Raw genomic sequence first — 21969 nt, forward strand, 5'->3', positions numbered from 1 at the left:
ATAAGTTGCAGTCACTTATATTGCATTTTTGTGTTCAGTGGACTGGAAGATGCGAGCCAGACATGTGCTGCCCAAGTGGAGGAACATCGCAGCCCTGATGATCAAAACATTGGTGCGGATGAAGAGAATGCCAGGGTACGATGCAGTTAACAGAGGTTATTTGTCACTGTCTATAAGTAACCAGTTCATTACACTTTATTTTCTACTCTGTGTTGGCAGCTCTTTGTGTTTCCAGTTCCTGCTGCCCGTCATCCAGGTCTCCCTCATCTGTCTGTGTGTCGGAGGAGATCCAAAGGGCATCCAGGTTGCTATAGTGAACAATGAGACCTCCCCCTCTGCTTTCAGCCAATCATTCCTCTCCTTCCTGGACAACGCGAGTGTGCAGCAGGTATTTGTTTTGGCCCTGAGAGATATGAATCCACATCAGCTGTGATGACCTTTGGATTCTGAATTTGTTGACTTTTCCTTTGTTACTGTAAATCTGCTGGTAGGTTGCACATGAGAAAGTGAGTAAGTACAATTTTCAAAGTAGCAGACTTTTTTCTCAGCTGTTAAAATCTATTTTCACTCTAAGCAAATGAGTTTCACAAAGGAACAAACACCAGGACTTCCCATTTCTGGGAAATCATTGAAGAGGAAAGATTGTTTCTCTCTGTAACAGAACCATAGCTGTTCAACAAACTGTAACATGCATAATGTGCAGAAACTTTAATTGATTTAGTCTGACCTTGTGCGGCAAATGGTGAAGTTCAGACTGGTTGAGGAAACATGGTGTAGCATATGGTGAAAATGAAACTTAGAACATAGAATGAATTGAACCTGCTTCTTTTTTTTTATCTGCAGGTGAACTTGTCCCACAAAGAAGCTTTTGAGGGAATCTATAATGGAGAGTACTGGAGTGTAATCGGCTTTGGCAAGAACTTCACCAGCTACCTGACTAAACGGTAAGGGACAGAGCGTCATAGGCCGAGCTGATATGCTGGATCAGCATCTGTAACTGATGTTATGATGATTGTGCAAATGATTATGCAAAACATGTCTGTACTCAATGTTCATTGCCCTCGTGTTACTTTAGAAAAAAATGATTGACATACCTTTGAAATACAAAGACGTGGGATAAATAGCCACACTGGCATTGGAGGAGTCAGAACAGATGAGTTGAATAAAACTGCATTGTGTGACCTAAATGTTTGACATTTTTATTGATCTACCGAAAGTCATAAGCCTTAATTGCTTAGTTACTGCTAAATTACTAAATATGATTTAGTAGATACTAACCCCATGTTTGCCTACTGGTGGTGGTCAGAGGGCTCGGTGGCGCCAGTGTCCGGCAGCCTCGCCTCTGTCAGTGCGCCCAGGGCAGCTGTGGCTACAATGTAGCTTGCCATCACCAGTGTGTGAATGTGTGTGTGAATAGGTGAATGACTGAATGTAGTGTGAAGCGCTTTGAGGTCCTTTGGGACTAGAAAAGCGCTATACAAATGCAGGCCATATACAAATGCAGGCCATGATTTCAAGCACCGTTTCACTTAAAGAGGAAACGGCATGACTTTCAACAGGCTTTTTTTCCACATCAGACACGTTACCCCTCACAAAAAGGGCTTTTAAATGCAAGAATAGAAATTTGGATGTAAATTATTAAAAGGCCAAGGCAACCTCAAGGGAAGTGAAAGGACACACCTGCCGTTCACCCTGATTACTTGCAGCCTTTTATGTTGATAGTGGCTCTTTGGATGTAGCATGCGTCAGCATCTGGAATGATTCCCCTCTCTTTGTCATCAGTTCTGACCATATTTCACCTCAATAAATAATGGAGAATGGTAAAGACATACCAGCTAGGAAAGTAAAACTTACCAAGTGTTGAACCTTCCGATGACCATTAAAACATGTGCAAGGTCCATGTGAGCATGCAGATGTTACCTTTGATTTATATAAAAATGAGGTATGGCCTTGATTGTGCAGTTTCTATGTACAATTACACAAAAAAAGAAACAGTACTTTTAGAAAAATCAATCACCATGTAGATGTTATAAATCTTCGTAGGTAGTTTTTAGGCTTATAAGTTTCATCAATACTGAAGCACTTCCCCAGGAGGAGTTGGAGAACAATCACTACAGTATCACTGTGTCACCTCTATAAGGAAATACCAGTGCTGCAGAATTTTTTTAAGATATGCACACGCAGCATTTTCAATCAGTTTGGATGTACATGTTCTATTTTTTTTTCCCAACAATATCTTTATTATTTTTTACATTTTAATGACTTACAAACAGTCCAACATTCTAAATACTACATGAACATACACTCCTCTCAGACAGCAAAAAGAAAACAAAAAAGTCGTCAGATTTATCACTCCATTAAAGGCCTAAATTTGTCATTATCCCAAATCAAATGTCATTGCCCTCAGTCCTCGTCCTCCTCAGATAATACAAATCCTTCTACAAAATTCACAAATGGTCTCCACACCTTCTCAAAAACATCCAATTTCCTTTTCAGTATACATGTTATCCGCTCCAATGGCAAAGCCACCATCATTTGTTTTATCCACTGTGTGATACTCGGTTCCCTTGTTTTTTTCCATTTTAGTGCAATTAATCTTTTTGCTTGTAACAAACCCATATCAATAAACATTCTGTCACTTTTTGTGTACCTCATGTTTTCTGGGTACAATCCCAGAATAAGGAAGCCAGGATCCAAAACAACCTCCTTGGATAATATTTGTTTCATAGTTTGTGTTACTGCAACCCAAAAGGAGCCAATCTTCCTGCAATCCCAAATACAATGCCAAAAGTTACCCTTATCTTCATTACATTTATTACAAGTGTCTGGAATATTAGAGTTGTACTTATTTAATTTTTCCAGAGTAACATATATTCGCATTAACCATTTGTATTGCAACAACCTTAGTCTAGAATTAATAGTTTGTTTATGAGCTTTTGCGCAAACCAATGCCCATTGTTCCATGGATATGTCCTTCTTTAAATAATTTTTGTACATGTTATATTTGATCTGTTTATGACAAGTCTCAGCTTGAGAATGTTGCTTGTTTTCATGTACCTTTGCAAACAAACAACCTGCTGCCTTTTTCTTCCTCATTGCCCGACTTTTGGTAGTTCCCTTTCAAGCAGCACATGCTGATGTCATGCACCTACACGTGGGCAGAACAGGCTGTGTACAGACGTTTGTGTTTGTCAGTGAGGATTCTCAGTAGTCATACAATCGCACAGCAAAGCAGACAGATTTTGCAAGACGAGTCTTTGTAACGCATGGCAGCATTCCAGCTGCATATCACAAACATGACAAACACCGACACAAACAGTCCACACCTCAGGGAACACCACGCACCTATTATATACCTTAACAATCATTTCACAAGTTGGTGATTTACTTACTTAGAAATTCGGATTGGAGGATGGTTGTAGACTCTTTGGAAAATTTGACATGTAGACTGGAAGATTTGCACCAGCCTTCATTATAATTATAAAAATCTTCACAATATATCCAACAAATATTTCCCCTGGTGATAGTGCATAAAATCCAGAAAATCCAGTGTGTGGTTTGCATTAAGAGAAATTATGACCTCAGGTAAATCAGTGCAGCTTTCTTGTTGCCAATGAAAACAAACAGCATGACTGACGTGATCAAACACGTCAGCCCTGATGTATTATGCATAAAGGTATTTGTGCAATCATCCGGACGAAAGTACCAGATTCTTATGGATCTGAAATACTGAATTAAAATGTTTTCAGTCCCAGTACACAGCTTCCCAAAAATATCCCAATAAATGTTCTTATATTTGTTTTGTTTTAATGAGCATTACAGCAAATAATATATCATTTATTTATCTGCTTCTACTTAAAAGGACCACATAAATCAGCTTAATAGCTTGCTTTTCTAAGTGGCTTTAAAAACTGTGCATGTGAAAAAAAATTTTCACACGCACTCTCTGTTGTTTTGATACACATAAATGCTCACAGAGGCCACACCACACCAACTCACACCTCAAAATCATGTGAAGGTGAGTCATTGCAGCAGTGTTGTTGTTCAGTCGTCACTCACAGCGTGAGACTGCAGGGTGGATAGTCCGGTCCTTCCTGTCCGTAACACACCTGAGCAGGTTGCATCTTAGCACCGACCAATAAGATTCTTATTCTTACCGAATCATGTGCTTCTCATGTGACAGACCTGCCTAAGAAAAACAAAAAGCTTCTTCTCCCATGTCTTCTAGCAGAGTGGATTCTCAAGCAGACCTTAATGTTATCACATAAGCATGAAGCAGATTTTTGTTTCCTGTTAGTAATCATATAGATAAGGCAGGATGGATAAGGAGTTCATGCAAATGTATTTTTGGTATGCACGTTTTAATATCTTATGAGAATGAAGATATTCACACCTATCACAATCTGACCCACCATTATGACGTTTTTTTCATCTTTTTTCTGGATTCATTTCAAAGCTGTGATAAATTCCCTACTGAGGTTTATTCTTCAAAAACAGCTTTTGTTTATGGCAGTTGGTGGCTATATTTTAACTCCTACCTTTCCACTGCCTTAATATGGTGGCACATATATAGATGGAAAATCCAAGATACAGTCATTTGAAATTGAAAGTACATCTGTACATCCTCTTTCAGTTGTGAGGAGCTGGACATGACATGGGGTGAGAGGCAGGGTACACCCTGGACAGGTGGCCTGTTTATCACAGGGCTAACAGAGAATCACACTCACATTCACACCTATGGGCAATTTTGAATCATTAATTACCCTAACCCAAATAATTGCATGTCTTTGGACTGTGGGAGGAAGTCAAAGAACCCACGCAAACACGCAAAGTCCACACAGAAAGGCCACAGCCAGATGGTGGAGTTGAACTCAGGACCTTCTTGCTGTGAGGCAACACTAATCACCGTGCCAGGAAATAATAAAAAAATTCACCAGGCCTTTATCAGGTTTTAAGATAATTTAGATATAACCTCAGATGAACAACTTGTGATACATTACAAAGACTGATAAATTGATTTTTACAACGATCACAATAACCTTTATCAGACTTAATCAGTCTTTCACATTGTTTTGAAGGGATTTTGGCCCAGTTATCACTTCAGCTCATCGAGCTTCGCACACATTCATTTATGCACAGCTCTTTTATGAACCCTCAACAGCACAGGCTGAGGTCTGATCTGGACTTTGACTGGATCACTGCAACACCCGCTGGTGTTCTCGGGATCATTGTTGTGTTTCATTTCAACCAAGCTTTAGTTGTGGCACAGATGGACTCACATGCGCTCACATTCTTCCACAACCTCCTGGTTTGTTCAGATCCAACTTTACAAAGCTAAGCTCTGCTCTTACGTTCTTTTAGAGGGAAGAGGCTCTCTTGGCAACCTTTATAAACAAGCTATTCTTATTCAGTCATTTTGTGATTGTGCTGTCATGAACGTTAACATTATGTCAGAAAAATGCATGTCAGTAAGTCTTAACAAAAGATGAACGCATACTTTCCATGCTTTTTTTAATAGTTTGCTTTGCTTTTTTTTTTTTTTTTTTTTATAAAATAAATTGTATTCTGTCATTTATATTTTACTGGGATTTAAACCTTAATACAAAATTTTAACAAAATCTCTTCTTAGCACCCGTGCAGTATCCTCGCAGCCCGCTTTGGGGATCACTGTTGTAAAAATAAAACATATATATTACTACATATACATATATAAAAAATCTAAAATGATAAAATACCCTCAATTTGAAGCTTTTAGATGTTCAGCCATGTATTGGCATCATCATCTCCTGAAAGGATTAAACACAGCAACTACAAGTAGATCCAGGATTGACTGTAGTCTAGGTTTATGAGAGTAAGAACAGTATAATTTAATGATACACTGGTTTTGTAAAAGCCTAACTAGGGACAAGGCAGAAGATTTCCAGTAGCTACAAACCAGTTTCATACTTTGTAATGGAACTATGTTAAAGTGCAACACCCTTAATAAAAATTTTAATCTATGCACTTACGCAGATAGTAATTTTGTCCAAGTGAGACCATCTGAAATAAATACTTTAAGGAATTCCAGGCTACACATATCTGACACGCACTATTCAGTTCACTGGTATTCAAGAACAAAGTTACAATTCAGTAATAGTAAATTACACGTGGTTCAATGCTCTCAGTGGCTCAGCTAGACTTGAGGCATTGCTTTAATTGTGTCAGAGAAATAATAATTAGCCTGGCTGACCTTCTGAGTTTTAAATAGCGCTACCAGCCTGCAGTCACATGAGGATCCATAATCAATAACCAGATTCCTTAGGAAAAAAATGAATATTTATGTTCCTATGCACCTTCCTCAGGTTCACCAGGTTTGTAGTGTCCTAATGACCAAATTCTTCAATCTGGGTCACTGAGATTAGATTTCACTATCACATAGATCAGTAATGCTTTATCTGTCTCTATTTGTCTGTCTCATATGCTGTCTATCATTTAAACTTGTCTTACCAGACAAATTTAGAAAACGTGCAGATTCAGCAGATTATCACTCACTTTTTACTATTTACATTCTAGTGTTTTGTTAGATAGACTGAGGTTCTACTTTTTTCTGATCATAATTCTGGTTCCCAATTGCACAGGATGGTCCAGCGGCAGGTCTCTCAGGAGATAATCGATGGAGGATCAATACACGTCTGGCTGGACCAGACAAGTAAGATACAAACCATTTTTTCTCTTTTTCTTCTTCTTTTTGGATAATTGTTGTTGAATGAAACATACTGTGTGCTTTATTTATGTTATACTAATGCATATTGTACATATAGGATTCTCACATACATCAAATTCCGGCATTACATCAAACTACTGCTTGTCACTGGTGGTGGTATGAAATGGTACTGTACCTGCAGATCAGTCGGCCTGCACAAGCAGACCTCTTTGTATTAGATATCAGTACCATGTCTGTTGTTAGGTAGTTTACTGTCAGACCATAAACTGGTGCAGTAGGTTCATCCTGGTGGAGGGCAATCTGAGCCTCATGTGGCCAAAGTGTACAAGTAATTCTAAATGGGACCTCACATATTGGTGCATTCCAGTGCAGCTATAGACTGTCCAGGAGCTCACTGATACTCCAGGTCAGGGAGGAGATCCTCATAGGACACCGTAGACCTTCTAATCAGGAGAATGCCCAGATGTCATGTGGGGGCCATGTATACTTCTAAGACACAAGCTGGCCTCAATCTGTGATTTCAATTTCTGATTTCTGGGATAATTTTAAATCCAGCCCTTAAAAGGTCAATAAGTTTGGTTTCTACTATATGTCAGCAAAGATTTTCAACCTGAATATTTCATTCATCAAGATCTGATGTGTGATTTACATGCTCCCTTTAAATTTTGTTTTCCCTTTTTTTCATTCTTAGATCGGCAAATTGCCCTCATGGTGCAGAAGAAACTACACCAGGCCTTCCAGGTACAAATATGATGTGAAGTCTATGCTGTTACATAAAATATCCATGTTTCAGTGAACAAGAGCCGTCACTGAGCTATTAGCCACAGCTTAAGAAGCCTGGTTGTTGATTGAGCCCATAAAGTTATCAGGACAGCGTTTACTGCTGGCCATTGGAAAATAACCTAACTTTTCAAACACCTCCCATCTTTTTTAAGCAGTCTGTGGACGAGAGCCGTTGTGAACTAGAATTATGTAAACAACATTAAACTGATTTGAATATTTAATGAAAACACTTAAAGATGATAAAGAGTAGCCTTGATTTTTTCTTAAAAAAACAGATGCATCACTTATGTTTTGCCCTCTGTCTGCAGGCATTTGTGGATTATAAGTTGGGTGGCATGGCATATATGGTTGCCCTACCAATAAAGGTAAGAGAGTTTATGGAAAAAAGCAACTGAATGTAATTAAATGCTGTAAATACTTAAATATATTTGAGTTTATACATGCTGCATAATAAAGTAAAATAAACACTCTTGATTTCTTCTGCTAGTTTGAGGAGCCAATCTACGGCAGCCAAAACACAGACTTTACTACATTTGTGACCCCTGGAGCTGTGCTCAGGTCAGTACACTGTGTGCTGGTTAAAGTATAGGGTAGTAGACACCTTACTATACCTGCGTCGGGGCGATTGTGGCTCAAGAGCTGGGAGGTCGCCTTGTAATCGGAAGGTTGCCGATTCGAGCCCCAGCTTGGACAGTCTCAGTCGTTGTGTCCTTGGGCAAGACGCTTCACCCGTTGCCTGGTGGTGGTCAGAGGGCCCGGTGGTGCCAGTGTCCAGCAGCCTCGCCTCTGTCAGTGCGCCCCAGGGTGGCTGTGGCTACAATGTAGCTTGCCATCACCAGTGTGTGAATGTGTGCGTGAATGGGTGGATGATGATAAAGCGCTTTGGGGTCCTTAGGGACTAGTAAATACAAATACAGGCCTTTTACCATCTGTGTTTATTTCCTTTTGGTTAATTTTGTGAATTTTTTAGCATCAGCTCATAATAACCACATACCACCTTATCATTTCACTTCTACCTTCTCTTCTTTCATTGATCCCTCCAGTATCACCTTCTACCTGGCCGTGGGTCTGACAGCACTCTCCTTTGTCCTGGAGAGGAAAGAGGGGCTTTTGGATAGATGCTGGGTCGCAGGTGAGCCGTCAAAGCTAGCATTGCTCCCGCACTCACACGCGAATACAGAAACCACTGTAGTGGTGCACATGTTGCACCTGTACATATAAATTCTATGCAGGTTTTGAGTGTGCGAGTGCATTTCCACGATGAAGAATGACAAATCTTTCTGTATGGTTTCTAGTTTTAAAACACTCCTACACTCAAGTGGGAAAAGGAAAAAAATTATTCACCCTGATAAAAAAAAAATATATAACTGTGGCTTATTGCCAAACAGCTTCAACTAAATCTGAATGTTAGCTGTACCTATAAGAAGCATGTTTTTAATTTCTCTTGTCAAGATTTGACAGTCTGATCTAAAAGTCCACGTAAATGGGAAAAACCATCAAATAAACTGAGTCTGTGTTCAGTATTAACCATATAGTGGTGATAAGAATCCAATCAATGGATTGTTTCAAGTGTAATTCATGACTTGACCACTAGAGGGAGTAAGAACATCACAGTGGGTTCAGCAGATGTCCTTGAGCAAGCACTGAGAACCTTTTGTTTTGATCTTCTTATAAACTGCTGTTTTTAGCATTAAAATGTATTATGACTTAATAGTAATCTCTTATTGAGTATTTGTAATTATATCAAAAATGTGTTATAGTTGCAGGTATCACATGTGACTTAGTTTGTAATAAAAAAAAAAGTATAATAAAGCTGAGCAGTTAAAAAGTTTATGTTTATGAAGCAGTTTATGTTTATCCTCTGTTATGATTATGATTTGATAGATACTGGGCACCCATAAATTGACTGCAACATTACGTAATTGATTAAATAATTGATGTGAATGTAAAATGTGTAAAGATCTTTTAGCGAGTTTATTGAATTTTGTCTCTCTGTGTTCCTATCAGGTGTGAGCTCTCTGGAGACGATGCTGGCTCACCTCTTCTCTCAGCTGTTCGTCATCAGCGTTCAGATCATCCTGCTGCTTCTTATGATGCTGCTCGTCTTCAAGGTAGAAGCAATAAAACCGAAAAATAACACAGAAACTCAAAATACAGACGTAGTCAGGTGAATCTTTGATATGAATCGATTTGAGGATGAACCTTTGCAGCAGTAAAAAATGAAGTCCACAGAGATGAAGTATCAGCAGGGGAAATGAATGATAAAAATAGAAGCCTTAAGAACGGTTTGGTTATATAAACAAGGCTGACTGTTATTTTTACCTCACAGCATAACAGATGTCACCTCACTGTTTGCTTCTTTAATTGATTTTCTGTGTTTGCTTTCAGTCAGTGTAATGCCAATAAGTGTTTGCAAAGCCAGACCACAGGGTCAGTCCTGTTTAACCTTTGCTGAGACCACAACACGGTCACTTAATGTTGAGCACTTTAGGTTGAAACGTGGTATTTCCTGTGCTCTTTGCAAACTCATTGTGTTTCTTTGCTTTTTAAAACCGCCTCTGATATGGTTTCGTTCAACATGCAGGGAACAGCTCTGACATACTGAAGGTTAATCCCTCGCCGACCTTTTACCATCTTCATTTGCATTTTTCCTACATCATCAAAATCAGACTTTACCTGCAGTGGATTCAAGTCATAATTTTATGATAATTTTATTAACCTCTATTTTTTTCAAGCATATACCTTTTTTTCCCTCATAAAAATTTAGTTACAGTGCACTCAAGAGGAAATATATCACATAAAGGCCACTTTCCACTTTCTATTGGTCCAAAACTGTTTCATAACATCACTTATGTGGCAAGACAAAGTTCAGCTACTATATATACACACGGACTTATCAAACAGTGCTGCTTTTCACCATATTATGACTCTAGATTTAATGCAGAATCGCTGATCTCATGAAACATGTGACAAATCTTGCCAGTTTTCATTGGCTATTTACTATTTTATGACTTGACTATGAGGACATGAAAACTTGTCTTCACATTTAAAGACTTTAAACAGTGGCTCAGTTGTGTACTGGTTTACACTAACTGACTAACAAGCAAAAAAAAATCCTAAAAGGAGATACAAATCCCTTTGGAATTGGGCCAGGAAGAACATATAAGGGAAAGTAGCTTCTTCTTTATTTAAAGAATATGAATCCTTCTGACATCCAGTGAGAAAAGTATCTGAACTGTTAAACCCAGAGTTTTATGGTTTTCTCTTTTTCATTAGTTTATGCTGTTGTTATGTTGGTATTTTATTTATTTTTGTTATACTTTTAATTTTTATTACCATTAACTTAAATGTCACAAGTTCGATTAACTTTAATAACCTTGGCTTTAATGACCAAACCAGTGGGAACATCGGGTTACTACTGATTATTGATAGACATCCATATGAAATCAATAGAGAGAAGAAAAGAACAGAGTATAAATGTGAGTGTGCGTTTAGTTCATGCAGGGACCTGCTTTTATGCGTACGCTCCGCTATGTTAGTGTGTGTGTGTGTGTGTGTTAATTAAGGTGCTCAAGTCCACAGAACCCACCGCTCCATAAATCACTTCCCGCTCCGGCCGTATCCAAGGATCACTGTGGGATCACCACAACAACAGGCCTTGATTGCTGTGGCAACCGAGTGGTCATGTGGTCTCTTGGTGCAGGTTTATTTTTGCACGTTGTCAGGGGAGACGGGAAGTGTCTTAACACTCCAAGGAGGGCACAGACACACACACACACAGAGTTTAGCGAAGGAGCTTATCACCTGGAATCTTGTAAGGCGAGACTTCCAGTCTCTGTTTTACTACTTTTATGTGATTTTGAAAAGTTTCATATCTCATTTACACCCCAGACCAAAGTTCACTATCAGTGATATTTCTTTCCATTTCTTTTTATCTTTCCCCCCCTTTCTCCTCATCTCATCTTCTTGTCTTTTCCTGTGTTATTTTAAAAAAATTCCACTGATTCAAAGTCGCCCCAGGTGATTTAGTATTGCACTGTGATATGTTACACGTGGTGGACAGTTAAACTTCTCTCTGCAGTATCTGATTTTGTACACCACTCTTTAATGCATGATAACTTCCCATATTAACATCACAGGACCATTTCACTGGTGTATAGTCAGGGTAAAAACTATTTGTCCTTGTTATCTGTGGCGAAACTAAATGTTAAAACTCCTTAAAATGGCCTTGAATGTCCAGGGATGGAAAAAACAACCATAACACTTAAAAACGTAATAATTTATTACGCATTAGGAAAGAGTTTTCAACTGATTAAGACAGAGATTAGGATCAGCCCTGCAATCTCATTTCTTTCTAACTCCTCACCTTTATTTATTTATTCATCTTCACACTTCTCTTTCCCCACAGACCATGCAGATATGATAAAATAGTGGAATTCCCCTTTAACAGCCACACAAGATGATTGTACATCATGTCGGGAGTGAGCATGCAGCAAGCGCTGGTGTAATTTCATGTCCATCGAACGTCTTTCACAGCTCCTTTTTTAAAATGTATCATATCATGTTTTTCCATGGCTTTAGCGTCATCAATAATTCTGTGACACAAACATAAACCATCACAAACTTAAAAAAAAAAATTACTATCATCTTCAAATAGTTTTAGAAACTCCCAGCAGATAGACAATTGTAACATATTTTACAAGAAAAGCTTACATTGTTTCTAAGTTTTAAAAATCTGGTTGTAATGCTGCAGTTTCTCTCTGTGTTTATTCAGCTTTTTCTACTTGTGAGAAGAAATACAGTGCTTGCTAAAACAATATTGAATACTTGACCATCTTTAGCTTTAATCACAGCACATTAGCTGTGGCATCATTTTGATGACCTTATGCAATGTTACAACATTTATTTCCAAGCAGAGCAGAACTGATGATGAGATGCAGGCAGTCAGCTCACCTCATTTTTGGGGTACATAATGTAGCTGAATAAGACCTGACAAAATGAAGCAACCCCAGATCATAGCATAGCCCCCCAGAAGCTCACAGAGAGTAGACGTAATAGCTGCATCACTTTACCCACCTCTGTTTTTACGCTGATACACCAGTCAGTCTGGAACAGCGTAAATATGAGATTATTCCCTTTTCCCATTGCTCCAGAGTTCAATCTTTTTGCACCCTAGCAAAGAGGTTTTCTTCACACTGTGCAGAAAATTATCTCACTTAGTCGTTGAAGATTTTTCTTTTCCAACCATATGATTTTTAGTAATTCCATCACTCTCTTTAGTTGTTTTCTTTGCAGGCCAATAATTTGACCTTTCTGACCACAGATATGTTTTCTGACATGGTTGGATAAAAAATAAGAAGCTACTCACTGCATCAGTTAGGGTTAAGTGACCTGCCAGCTGAAACATTTTAATCACTGCAGTAATAATCCGAGGGAAGGCCCTTACCCATGTTTATGATGCTGGAAGTACTGCTTTGTTCTAGCTTCCCCTCTATTTTTCTTAACTTTTAGGTCTGCTGCAGCTTTGCATTTAAAATGCCCACAACTTAATCAAGCTTGTTATCTTTTTCTTACCCCTGCTCTTCATCTCTTTCTCTCTCTCTCTCTGTCTTTGCAGAACCCTAACGAAGGGTCCTTGGTGCTCGTCATAATTCTGATAGTCCTGCAGGGTGTCACAGGCATCTCATTCGGCCTCGTCATCTCATCTGCAATCGACGACGAGCAGAGCGCCAACCAGGCCGCTCTGGGTATCTTCTACCCCAACCTCATCCTTAGTGGTAAGCAGTGAGATTTACTGTTGTGAGTGTAAAAAGCCTTAAAAAGCACAGTAGGTGTGAGTCTGAGCATCACTGAATCAGGGAATTAGAATCTGATTAAATCATCTTTGATGTTGTGAACTGATTAAAAGCTCAAAACTTTAGAAGCTGTAGGAGGATGTGTAATATTTTGTATATATACGTTATGGGAAATGTGTTTATCCTTTGCTGACACTGATGTGCAAATAAGCTTACGAAGACTAAAGCCCACTGCCTAACTCACTGATGTTTAATCATTTATAGCAGATTTTCTTTCATTTTGGTTTTCTTATGCACACTAAGTCATCCAGTGTTTTCATATCATATCAGACTTCTTGTTAGCAGCCCTGCAGTTGCACAAACTGGTTGCTAGTCTTCCCAAGGGCCACGTAAAACAACAACAACAAAATCCAGTGAACAAAACATGCAGACAAGAAAAACATGCCTGAAATATACAATAAAGTGTAAAATGCTCTTATATCAGTGTGAGGCATATCAGATTTGTGATATAATTTTGACATGCTTGTTATTCCTTTGATGAAGTCCCAGTTAATGATTCATGAGTAAAGAAACTGATATTTTTTAAGATATTTTTGGAGGATTTAATAGTTACTCTGCATACATCTGTGATGAATACAGAATAATAAGAAATTCTTTAAAGGCTTTTTCATATTTTGATGCTGTGGCTTAAAAGGACGGAAACAGCAGCGAATAAAATCTCTCCACTGTGTTCATCCTGTTGCTGTTCTGCTCTGGATCTTCCAGCCATATCACAATATTTCCATCTTTGAACTTTGAGTCCAGACTTCCTTAGAAAAAGATGGAATTCTGAACATCTGCAATTCAAAGCAAAATTTGTGTGCTGATGAAGTGATTGCTGCAGAAGAGCTGCTAAATGCACCGTGAAGTGAGATTAGTTTTTCAGCTGCTCAGACTGAACTTTGAACCTGATTTGGAATGTGAAAAAAACGGAAAAAAAAACAAGAGAAACGGCAGATTATTGCTTCACAGCCTGCTTGTTATCAGAATCTAGACACAAAGCATTCCTGCTGGAGGTGTAAATGATATCTTACCCACATCTGACACATTGTCCTCTCTGTCCTGTGATGCAGGTATCATCTGGCCCGTGGAATGTATCCCGTATCCTCTCCGCTACCTTAGCCTGGTCCTTCCTCAGACCTACGCCTCAGAAGCCCTTCGCTGTATCATGTACAGAGGTAACGCTCATGCACAGAACGCATCACACACAACAACAGTTTAACGTCATGTGCTCTTGCTGCGCACCATATGGCATATTGGTAGTGTGTAAGAGTTAGCAGCGTGTGCACGGCTCAGATGATTACGTTGTGCACAACGGAGCCAGTTGACTAAATCATTAATCAGCTCTGGGTCCAGTGTAACTCATCTCTCAGGAGGTGTAGTGGTTTCACTCTGTCTTCCAATCTTTTCTCCTCCTGTTGACCTCTGAACAATAAGACTTGATGACAGCACGAGCTCCCCTTGTGTTACTTGATACAGAGGAAGTCGGAGGAGCCATTTCCTGTTTGAAGGCCTTATCGTATAAGTGTGGTGGAAAAAATCTCACAGGGACAAGTCCACAATGTCAGAGTTCAATTTAGGAAATGAACTGCCACCTTTCTTTTCTTTTACCATGGAAAATGCAGCTTCATCCTGCCACATTTGCTAACTGGACTTGATGACTGTTTAATCTCATACAAGATGTCCCTGTCTATAAACTCAGACCCAGATTTAAGATCAAACTATTATGCTTTGTTTTATTTTCTTTTTTTCCAGGGTCGAAGCTTGTACTAAAACCTTTTTGAGATACTGAGGTCAGCTTATATATGAGAGATCCCTGTGAGATAAAATTTGAGTCTGCTCGAAACACTTGGGTTCCCCCACCTTCAAAGGGGAGCCCATTATAAGAAAACTGGCATGAAGCAAAATGAGCTACAACAGCTTATTTCAAGCCGAGGATAAACTAAGGGGCGCTCTGAGGTGTATTTTATATGCAAAGCAACTCTAACAGAGTCCAGCAGACATGAAAATTTAACAGTAGGTCAGCTTTAAATGAGTTGAAGCGACATCTGTGAGTCACTTTAGCTCTTTTTTTTTGATTGATAATTTTTTAATAGACAGAAAAAAAAGAGACACAAGTTACAAATTTCTAAATCACATCACGTTGTGTCCACTTTTTGTAAACCCTTTCTTATTCTTATTGATATAAAGGGTTAGTTTACTAAAGTCTTGGAAAACTATAAAATTCTTCACAGACTGTCGGCTATAAAAAAAAAAAGCAAAAATTGTCCCTGATTTTTATTGAAACACTGGGGCCTCTTTCAGCAGTCTTTCCCTGTCTTTGATCTCTCCATGTCAACTCTGACCTCTGGCAGGTGTGCGTTTGCAAAACAACAACCTTCAACTTGTATTTATTTTGTCGGAAGAAGTCGCAGGGATCAATCTGTTAAGCCGGGTGGGTGATGATGCTGATACAGCAAAAAAGGTACATGTTGAGGCATACCACAGTTTGGGTGAATTTCATCAAAGGTCACACACAGGTTACATTAGAGCTTCCCACTGGCAGTCTGACCCATTGGACAGTGTCACAGTGCACAACACTGTAAATATGTCTAACAAAAAATGTAAAAGCATGCTCCTTTTTTGCACAATTGATCTGACATGACTGACACGTCTCTGAGTTGCAGCTGGAAGCCCAGCTCCCATTGATGGTCCTCAACATGAAGAGTCAAATGGGTACAGAAGCTGATGCTTGCTCTCTGCACAAATCACAAATAAAAGGGTGGTTAGAAAGAAATCTTAAATTGGCGCGAGCTCAGGGAAATATACATAAGTGCATATAGAGACAACCTTGAAGTGAGGGGGTAGAGTTTCTGCTTTCTTATAGGTGCAGTCTCAGAACTTTTTGATCACAGTTTGCATAAATCTGGTGCTGAAATCGTCGACCTTGTCTTTTTCTGTGTCCACTCTTTGCTTGTTTTTTCTTTTGTTTGTTTTTTAATCTATGTAGTAAATGTAGATATAAATCTTCCCATCAGGCTGGGGTCTGTCTCGGATGATGGTGTGGCGAGGCTTCGCTGTTACCCTGGGCTGGAACACTTTCTTCCTCATCCTGGCGACAGTCATCCTGAAGCTACGGACGTGACAGCCTCACCCCACAGAGCCTCCTTCAGAATGGGGGGGTGGAGCTGTCAGGGAAAGTCCTGAAGTCAACGACTCACCAGGGCCTCCTACATGTGGATGGACTGGGGCAACGGCAAGAGGGAAAAGGGAGGGGAGGGGTTCACTGTGGTTTAATAGTCTGATGGGTTGAATGCATCAGTCGCTCTCCTCCAAATTATGTCTCTCTCACACACACTTACAAACATAGACTCTTGGGGTCCCTCATCCAGCTGCCTGAACCTGCAGCAGTTGCCTTTGGCCTGTTTAAACGCAAGTGTGAATTTAGGATGCTGCACACAGAAATACACAAGGTAGAAAATGTACATGCACAATATGTTATTTAAGTATCGTGTGTGGTCCATTAGTTTGTTTCAATTCTATCCGTAGCTTCTTTAACTCAACACCATCTGAACGGCCATGCACCAGCTCAGGGTCACGTTTTCTTATTTTTGTTTGGCCTCAGTCTTTAATGCTACTAAAGATTTTTCTGTAATACACTTTATCTTACATCAAGTGGAGCAGCCCATTTTTTGGGGGGTGGGGGGGAAGTGAATGTAACTGTTTTTTGTCCTTGCAGTATATACTGTCTATCCTGTGTATATTTGCATTAAGCAGACAAATCAGTTCAAGTTTATATAAAAAAGAAGAATCTTAGCACAACAGAAGCTTTTTGTCCACAAGAAAACGTGAAAATGTTTTCCAAGCAGAGAACCTGAGTGGAGGATTGTTGCATAATGTCGTGGGACTAGTTTTAAAGTGCTGATTGCATCATGTTGCTCAGAAGGTTCTCACCCACAGAAACACCATCTTCTCTATCTGCTCGCTTTTGATGTTTGTGTTCAGCTTTTTGTCCTGTCTGGTTATGACTTGACAGGAAGTGGTTTCATCTCACCGTGTTAGAGGTGCTGCAAAATCGTCACGTAGAGGTGCATTGTCGCTGTTGACTGTTCAGCCTGAAGGTTTTCTCTTTTTTTTGTGTGCCTGCGTCTCTTTTAGGAGGAGATTGGTGATGGGGAAAGTATTGGTACTGTATCTGTTTTTTAATTATTATTTCTCTCTACTTTGCTGGACAGAGTGGAGGTTCTTGGACAGATTTCCTTTCGCTGGTATATAGCTGTCCTAATCCATACGACTCTATTTTTTACACAGACATTTAATTTGCACAGACTTTTTATTAATCTTTCTTTAAGAATAATACAGATTAAAAGCACACAGGAGTAATGCTGCTTTGAATTAAACATGCTATGGAAATTAGGGAGGAAAAAAAGGGAAGAAAAATCAAATGAAAATGCAGAAATAAGGTGTTTATAGTCAGAAAGCTTGGTTTTCCTTCCTTTTTTATGTAGAAGTAAACTGCAATGAAGACATTTTAATTTTGACTTTGGGGGTGCTTTGACATCCTACAACAGATACCACTCTTTGTTTTGTGGGGTATGTTTCCAATTAGAGGTTAGAATAAACAATGAGAAAAACAATTTTAAAACAAGACATGCCTATATCTCACAGGTTGTTTATTTTTCTGTCTTAAATCTACATCATAGGTGCATCATAACCAGAAACCATGCACAATAACCTGATGTGCACCTCCCCAGCAATGTAATTATATGTCACACTGATGCAAGCGCAGGTGTAAATGCTGGCAACCATGTCAGCCACTTGTGTACGCTACATCGTAGTGTCTGCATAGATTCACTGCAGAAGAATAACTTAAGTGTAAACCAGTGAGCTGTCTGCCTTTACCCATAGCATCATGTCAGAGGAATAGTTTGACTTTCTGGTGGCCTAATAATATACTAAACAGTTGGCTTAGCTTAGCGCTAATACAGGAAAGGGTAAAACAACCTGCCCAATTAAAAAAAAAAAAGGTTAATACATGTTTTGGTTCATCAAAAAAATATAACTAAATAACTGAACTAAAACAAAAATAAGGACCTATTCAACCACAAGTATTTTTTTACTGTTCAAGAGTTTTTTTAAGAAGTGGCATTGGCATAAATCCTTTTATCTATTTTCCCAAAATATCAAAGTGTTTCTTTTAATGTAAAAACCTTTGAGAGACCCACAGTGCTGCAAAAGCACCAAACCAGCATTACATGTCGTGCCACTCTAAGATTTAGAAATGTTTACATTCATTAATGTTTAATAAATCATATTTTACTTTTTACCCAGTTTTTGTTTCCATCCTGTTGATCTAAAAACACATACTGATGCACAATGTCGTTGTTTTTTTTACCCATGATGCAACAGTGCTGGTAATGGCAGTTATATCATTAATATGTCCATTAACAAGATAAATAATGAATCTAAACCACTGTAAATTCCTCTGCTTGCTTTGTGTCGGCTTACGTTATGGTTTAATGATGATGTGCATACACCATGCTGTGTACTGAGATTTTCATGCACTGTAAATCTGCTCTTGCTGCTCTGCTGTACATTCATCAGTGTTCCTGTCGCACATTTTATGGGACATTGCGTTGACTTATTCATCTTATTTAAACAGCTTTCTATTATGTTCAGAGGACTTCTAAATGGACTTTACTGTATTTTGCCACACTGTGAGGATATACTGTAGCTCTGTTCATATTCTTACCTCTGTGCCTCAGTTGACTTTCATCACACGATAATGTGTGTTTATATAAAATCATGTTAAAGTGGTGGTAAAATTGGTACAGCTCGTGTAAAACTGTTGCTGATTCTGTGAAAATTCTTGGAAAGCTGATATATTGTTGCCAAAAACTCAGTTTGATCTGTGTAAAATTTCTGATTTTTGTTCAAAAGTGCTTTGTATCGATCACTACTTACATTTACTTTCCCACACTCCAGTACCCACAAGACCAGCTAAATAATATGTAATAGCAAACATCTGAGCAAAAGTCTGCATGTCTTTGCATCTTATGATTTACATGAACTGCAATGATCCAACTAAAGATTCTGATTTAAATGAGCTATGGGGATTCTCCTGTATTGGTTCTATAATACTAACGACACCTCAAGAACAAGCATATCAAATTAACCCTTTATGCATAGTGGTCACTACAGTGGACGGCTATTCAAAGGCTGTTTTCTTGTATTTGTGTCATGTTGATGGTATACTTGCACATAAACCTCTACATTGGACACTGATGTGTCACTCCATACCCTGCCACCCACTGGTTGTTTAATGTTACTATAGATGTATGATGTGTTTCATTGTAATTATTGTTATTAAACCCCGTCATGCATGAATTATGACAACCTCAATCAGAATTTCTTTCCCAAGTATTTTTATTCATCCTTTCATGCCTAAAGATGACTAAAAATACTAAAGGAAAGGTTGAGGTTGTCATAATTCATGCATGAAAGGGTTAAATATTTTAGACAAGATGGATGCAGCACAACATTCACTGACCTTTAGTTCTGCGCCACCAAGAGATCTGCATTTTTCATTGCTTTGTTATTAATTTCAGCATTTAGCTGAACTACTGCTACGCCTTACTGCAGCCTGCGCAGCTTTGTGGTGTACCCTGCGGAGAGTAACGGCCGCTTGTGTCCTTGAAACGTCCGATTTCCCTATTCTGAAAATGTGTTTTCTCAGTTAATCTCGATAAGCCAGTTTATCTGTCTTTTTTTCTTTCATTTGAGGGAACGACAAGAAGTGGTTGCGCAAATCGGACGTGTCGCAATTTAGTTTTTTGCAGTCAAATCACTACATTTGTTGTGTTGTTTGTCTGTGTTGCCAAGCCACCATCAGCCAGATCTGACCAAACACCCGTAATGCCCTTACAAAGCAGATTAGCTGAACTATGAGTGTCAAACACCGAAGCAAATGTAGGCGCTGATGATCTTATCAAAAATATTTTATGTTGTTGAGAAATTTTAAACCATTTTTTTCAGAAACTTTACAGTGAATACAAGTCTGAAAGTTTTCTTCAGTTCACCCCGATAGCATGATTAGAAGCAGCCAAGTCTTATTCAGAGTTTAGTCTTTTTGTAGTTGGAGTATTGCAGTTCATATAAACAATGTTATGAAGGTTTGTGCTGCCAGGTTGAATCACATCCTCTCTGCTCCGAACTCTACCTCCGCTGTCTCTCCCTAAAGGGCATGTAAAGCATTTACACTCCTGTGTTGTGACATTTATGCACTGTGAAAGTGGACAAGCGTGTCTGCATTCATGTATTCTCATACAATAAACTCGTCTGAAAAATCCTCTCTTTGTCTCCTCCTTCTGAATATTGGAGCCATGCCAGATTTCACTCAGTGCCTATAAAATCCCCGCAATTCCTGTGGTTACGATAAATCCCCGGAGGCCGTGCACGATGGATTTATTTGATGACTTCATAGTTGCATCATTGTGTTTGTTACCTTAGTGTTGGAGATGACCCCACTGCGTCTTGTATTCTTACCTGACTGCTAGACTGTTTGAACTCTGTGTGCCTTTGTTTGCGTCAGATTAATGTTGTTAGTGCTTTTGTTTGTTTATTCAGTCGCATTGAGGGGACTCAAGTTTTGGGGACTAGAAACATAAGAAAAATATATGATCAAAGCCTAAGGGTTGGGGTTAGGCTGGGAATTGAATGCATTTCCTCTGAAGTGATGGAACATGACTATGTGCGGTAAGCATGCCTCATGGCCCATTGTTCATGTTTATGGGAGATAATGAGTCTGTGCATGCTTGTGTGGGTTTACGACCTGAAATGTTTCTTTCATTAAACATATTCAAACATAATTATTGTGTATGATCTGTCAGCGTCATCTTGAAGCCATGTTTGTGCGCAAAGGAACAAGTTTATTTACACAACTGCAGAAAACAAACACAAAATACATATTTTGTAATACAACTCAAACTATTAATCCAGGACATGACTGAAGACGTGACTTTAAGCCTTGACATTTTTCTGCATTCATCCTCTTTTCAAACACGAACATCAGCATTAACGCTGTTTTTCTTCGGTGTGCACATTTCCTTATTTCTGCTCGCAATGGCTCTGCACCATATATTACATAACTGGGCTTTGACACAAAAAGCTGTCGTTGTTTGATATATTTGCTTTAGGTGAGCGCACGCTGCCAGGCTGAAAAACAAATCTCATGGGATGCCAAACTCAACATTGCATTAGTTCATCTCTCAGCACTTTTCATCTCGCCTCTCCTGTCTGTCACACTTAGTCCCAACCCAGACTCACTTACTTGAAGTCTATAAAGTGTATCTTAAAAAGGTTCTCTCTTCCTAAAACAGTGAGACAGTATATTTTCAGCGTAAATCAGTAGCACTGTTGTTTTTCAGGAGTTCAAAGAATAAAAATAAAATCGTTGCATTGTGCAACAGTGCGGATATGTTTTTGGACAACAACAGGGTCCGATGCCCTTTGCGAACTTTTGCATTTTTCTATTGTTGTGCAGTTTGTTGGGAAAATGCGGATTCCATTCAAGACAGAGTGAACCCTATGAGCGGAGTTGTTCTTGATGCTTAATATACAGTCAGTGGACTCTTTATTAGGTACACCTTTCTGCACAGGGTTGGATTCTGC

General features: G+C 39.0%; 1 protein-coding gene and 1 long non-coding RNA gene across 5 annotated transcripts in view; both read left to right on the forward strand.

Moving 5' to 3' along the window:
• abch1 (ATP-binding cassette, sub-family H, member 1) overlaps positions 1–20647 on the forward strand; it is a 38776-nt gene extending 18129 nt beyond the window's left edge. For all 4 annotated transcript variants that reach the window (XM_085182474.1, XM_085182475.1, XM_085182477.1 and 1 more), the window contains 12 exons: positions 39–135; positions 220–388; positions 844–944; positions 6618–6688; positions 7395–7444; positions 7795–7851; positions 7974–8044; positions 8530–8618; positions 9494–9597; positions 13104–13263; positions 14394–14498; positions 16338–20647. In XM_085182474.1, coding sequence (XP_085038600.1) covers positions 39–135; positions 220–388; positions 844–944; positions 6618–6688; positions 7395–7444; positions 7795–7851; positions 7974–8044; positions 8530–8618; positions 9494–9597; positions 13104–13263; positions 14394–14498; positions 16338–16444 — 1181 coding nt within the window. In that variant the 3' untranslated portion in view covers positions 16445–20647. The remainder of the gene's footprint in view (positions 1–38; positions 136–219; positions 389–843; positions 945–6617; positions 6689–7394; positions 7445–7794; positions 7852–7973; positions 8045–8529; positions 8619–9493; positions 9598–13103; positions 13264–14393; positions 14499–16337) is intronic.
• Positions 953–4467, forward strand: LOC146505711 (uncharacterized). Its single transcript, XR_014877548.1, has 2 exons — positions 953–3259; positions 3423–4467. It is a non-coding gene; the product is annotated as an uncharacterized LOC146505711 (long non-coding RNA).
• Positions 20648–21969: the final 1322 nt, after the last annotated feature.

The sequence above is a fragment of the Neolamprologus multifasciatus genome, chromosome 13 (assembly GCF_963576455.1).
Source record: "Neolamprologus multifasciatus chromosome 13, fNeoMul1.2, whole genome shotgun sequence".
NCBI lineage: Eukaryota > Metazoa > Chordata > Actinopteri > Cichliformes > Cichlidae > Neolamprologus > Neolamprologus multifasciatus.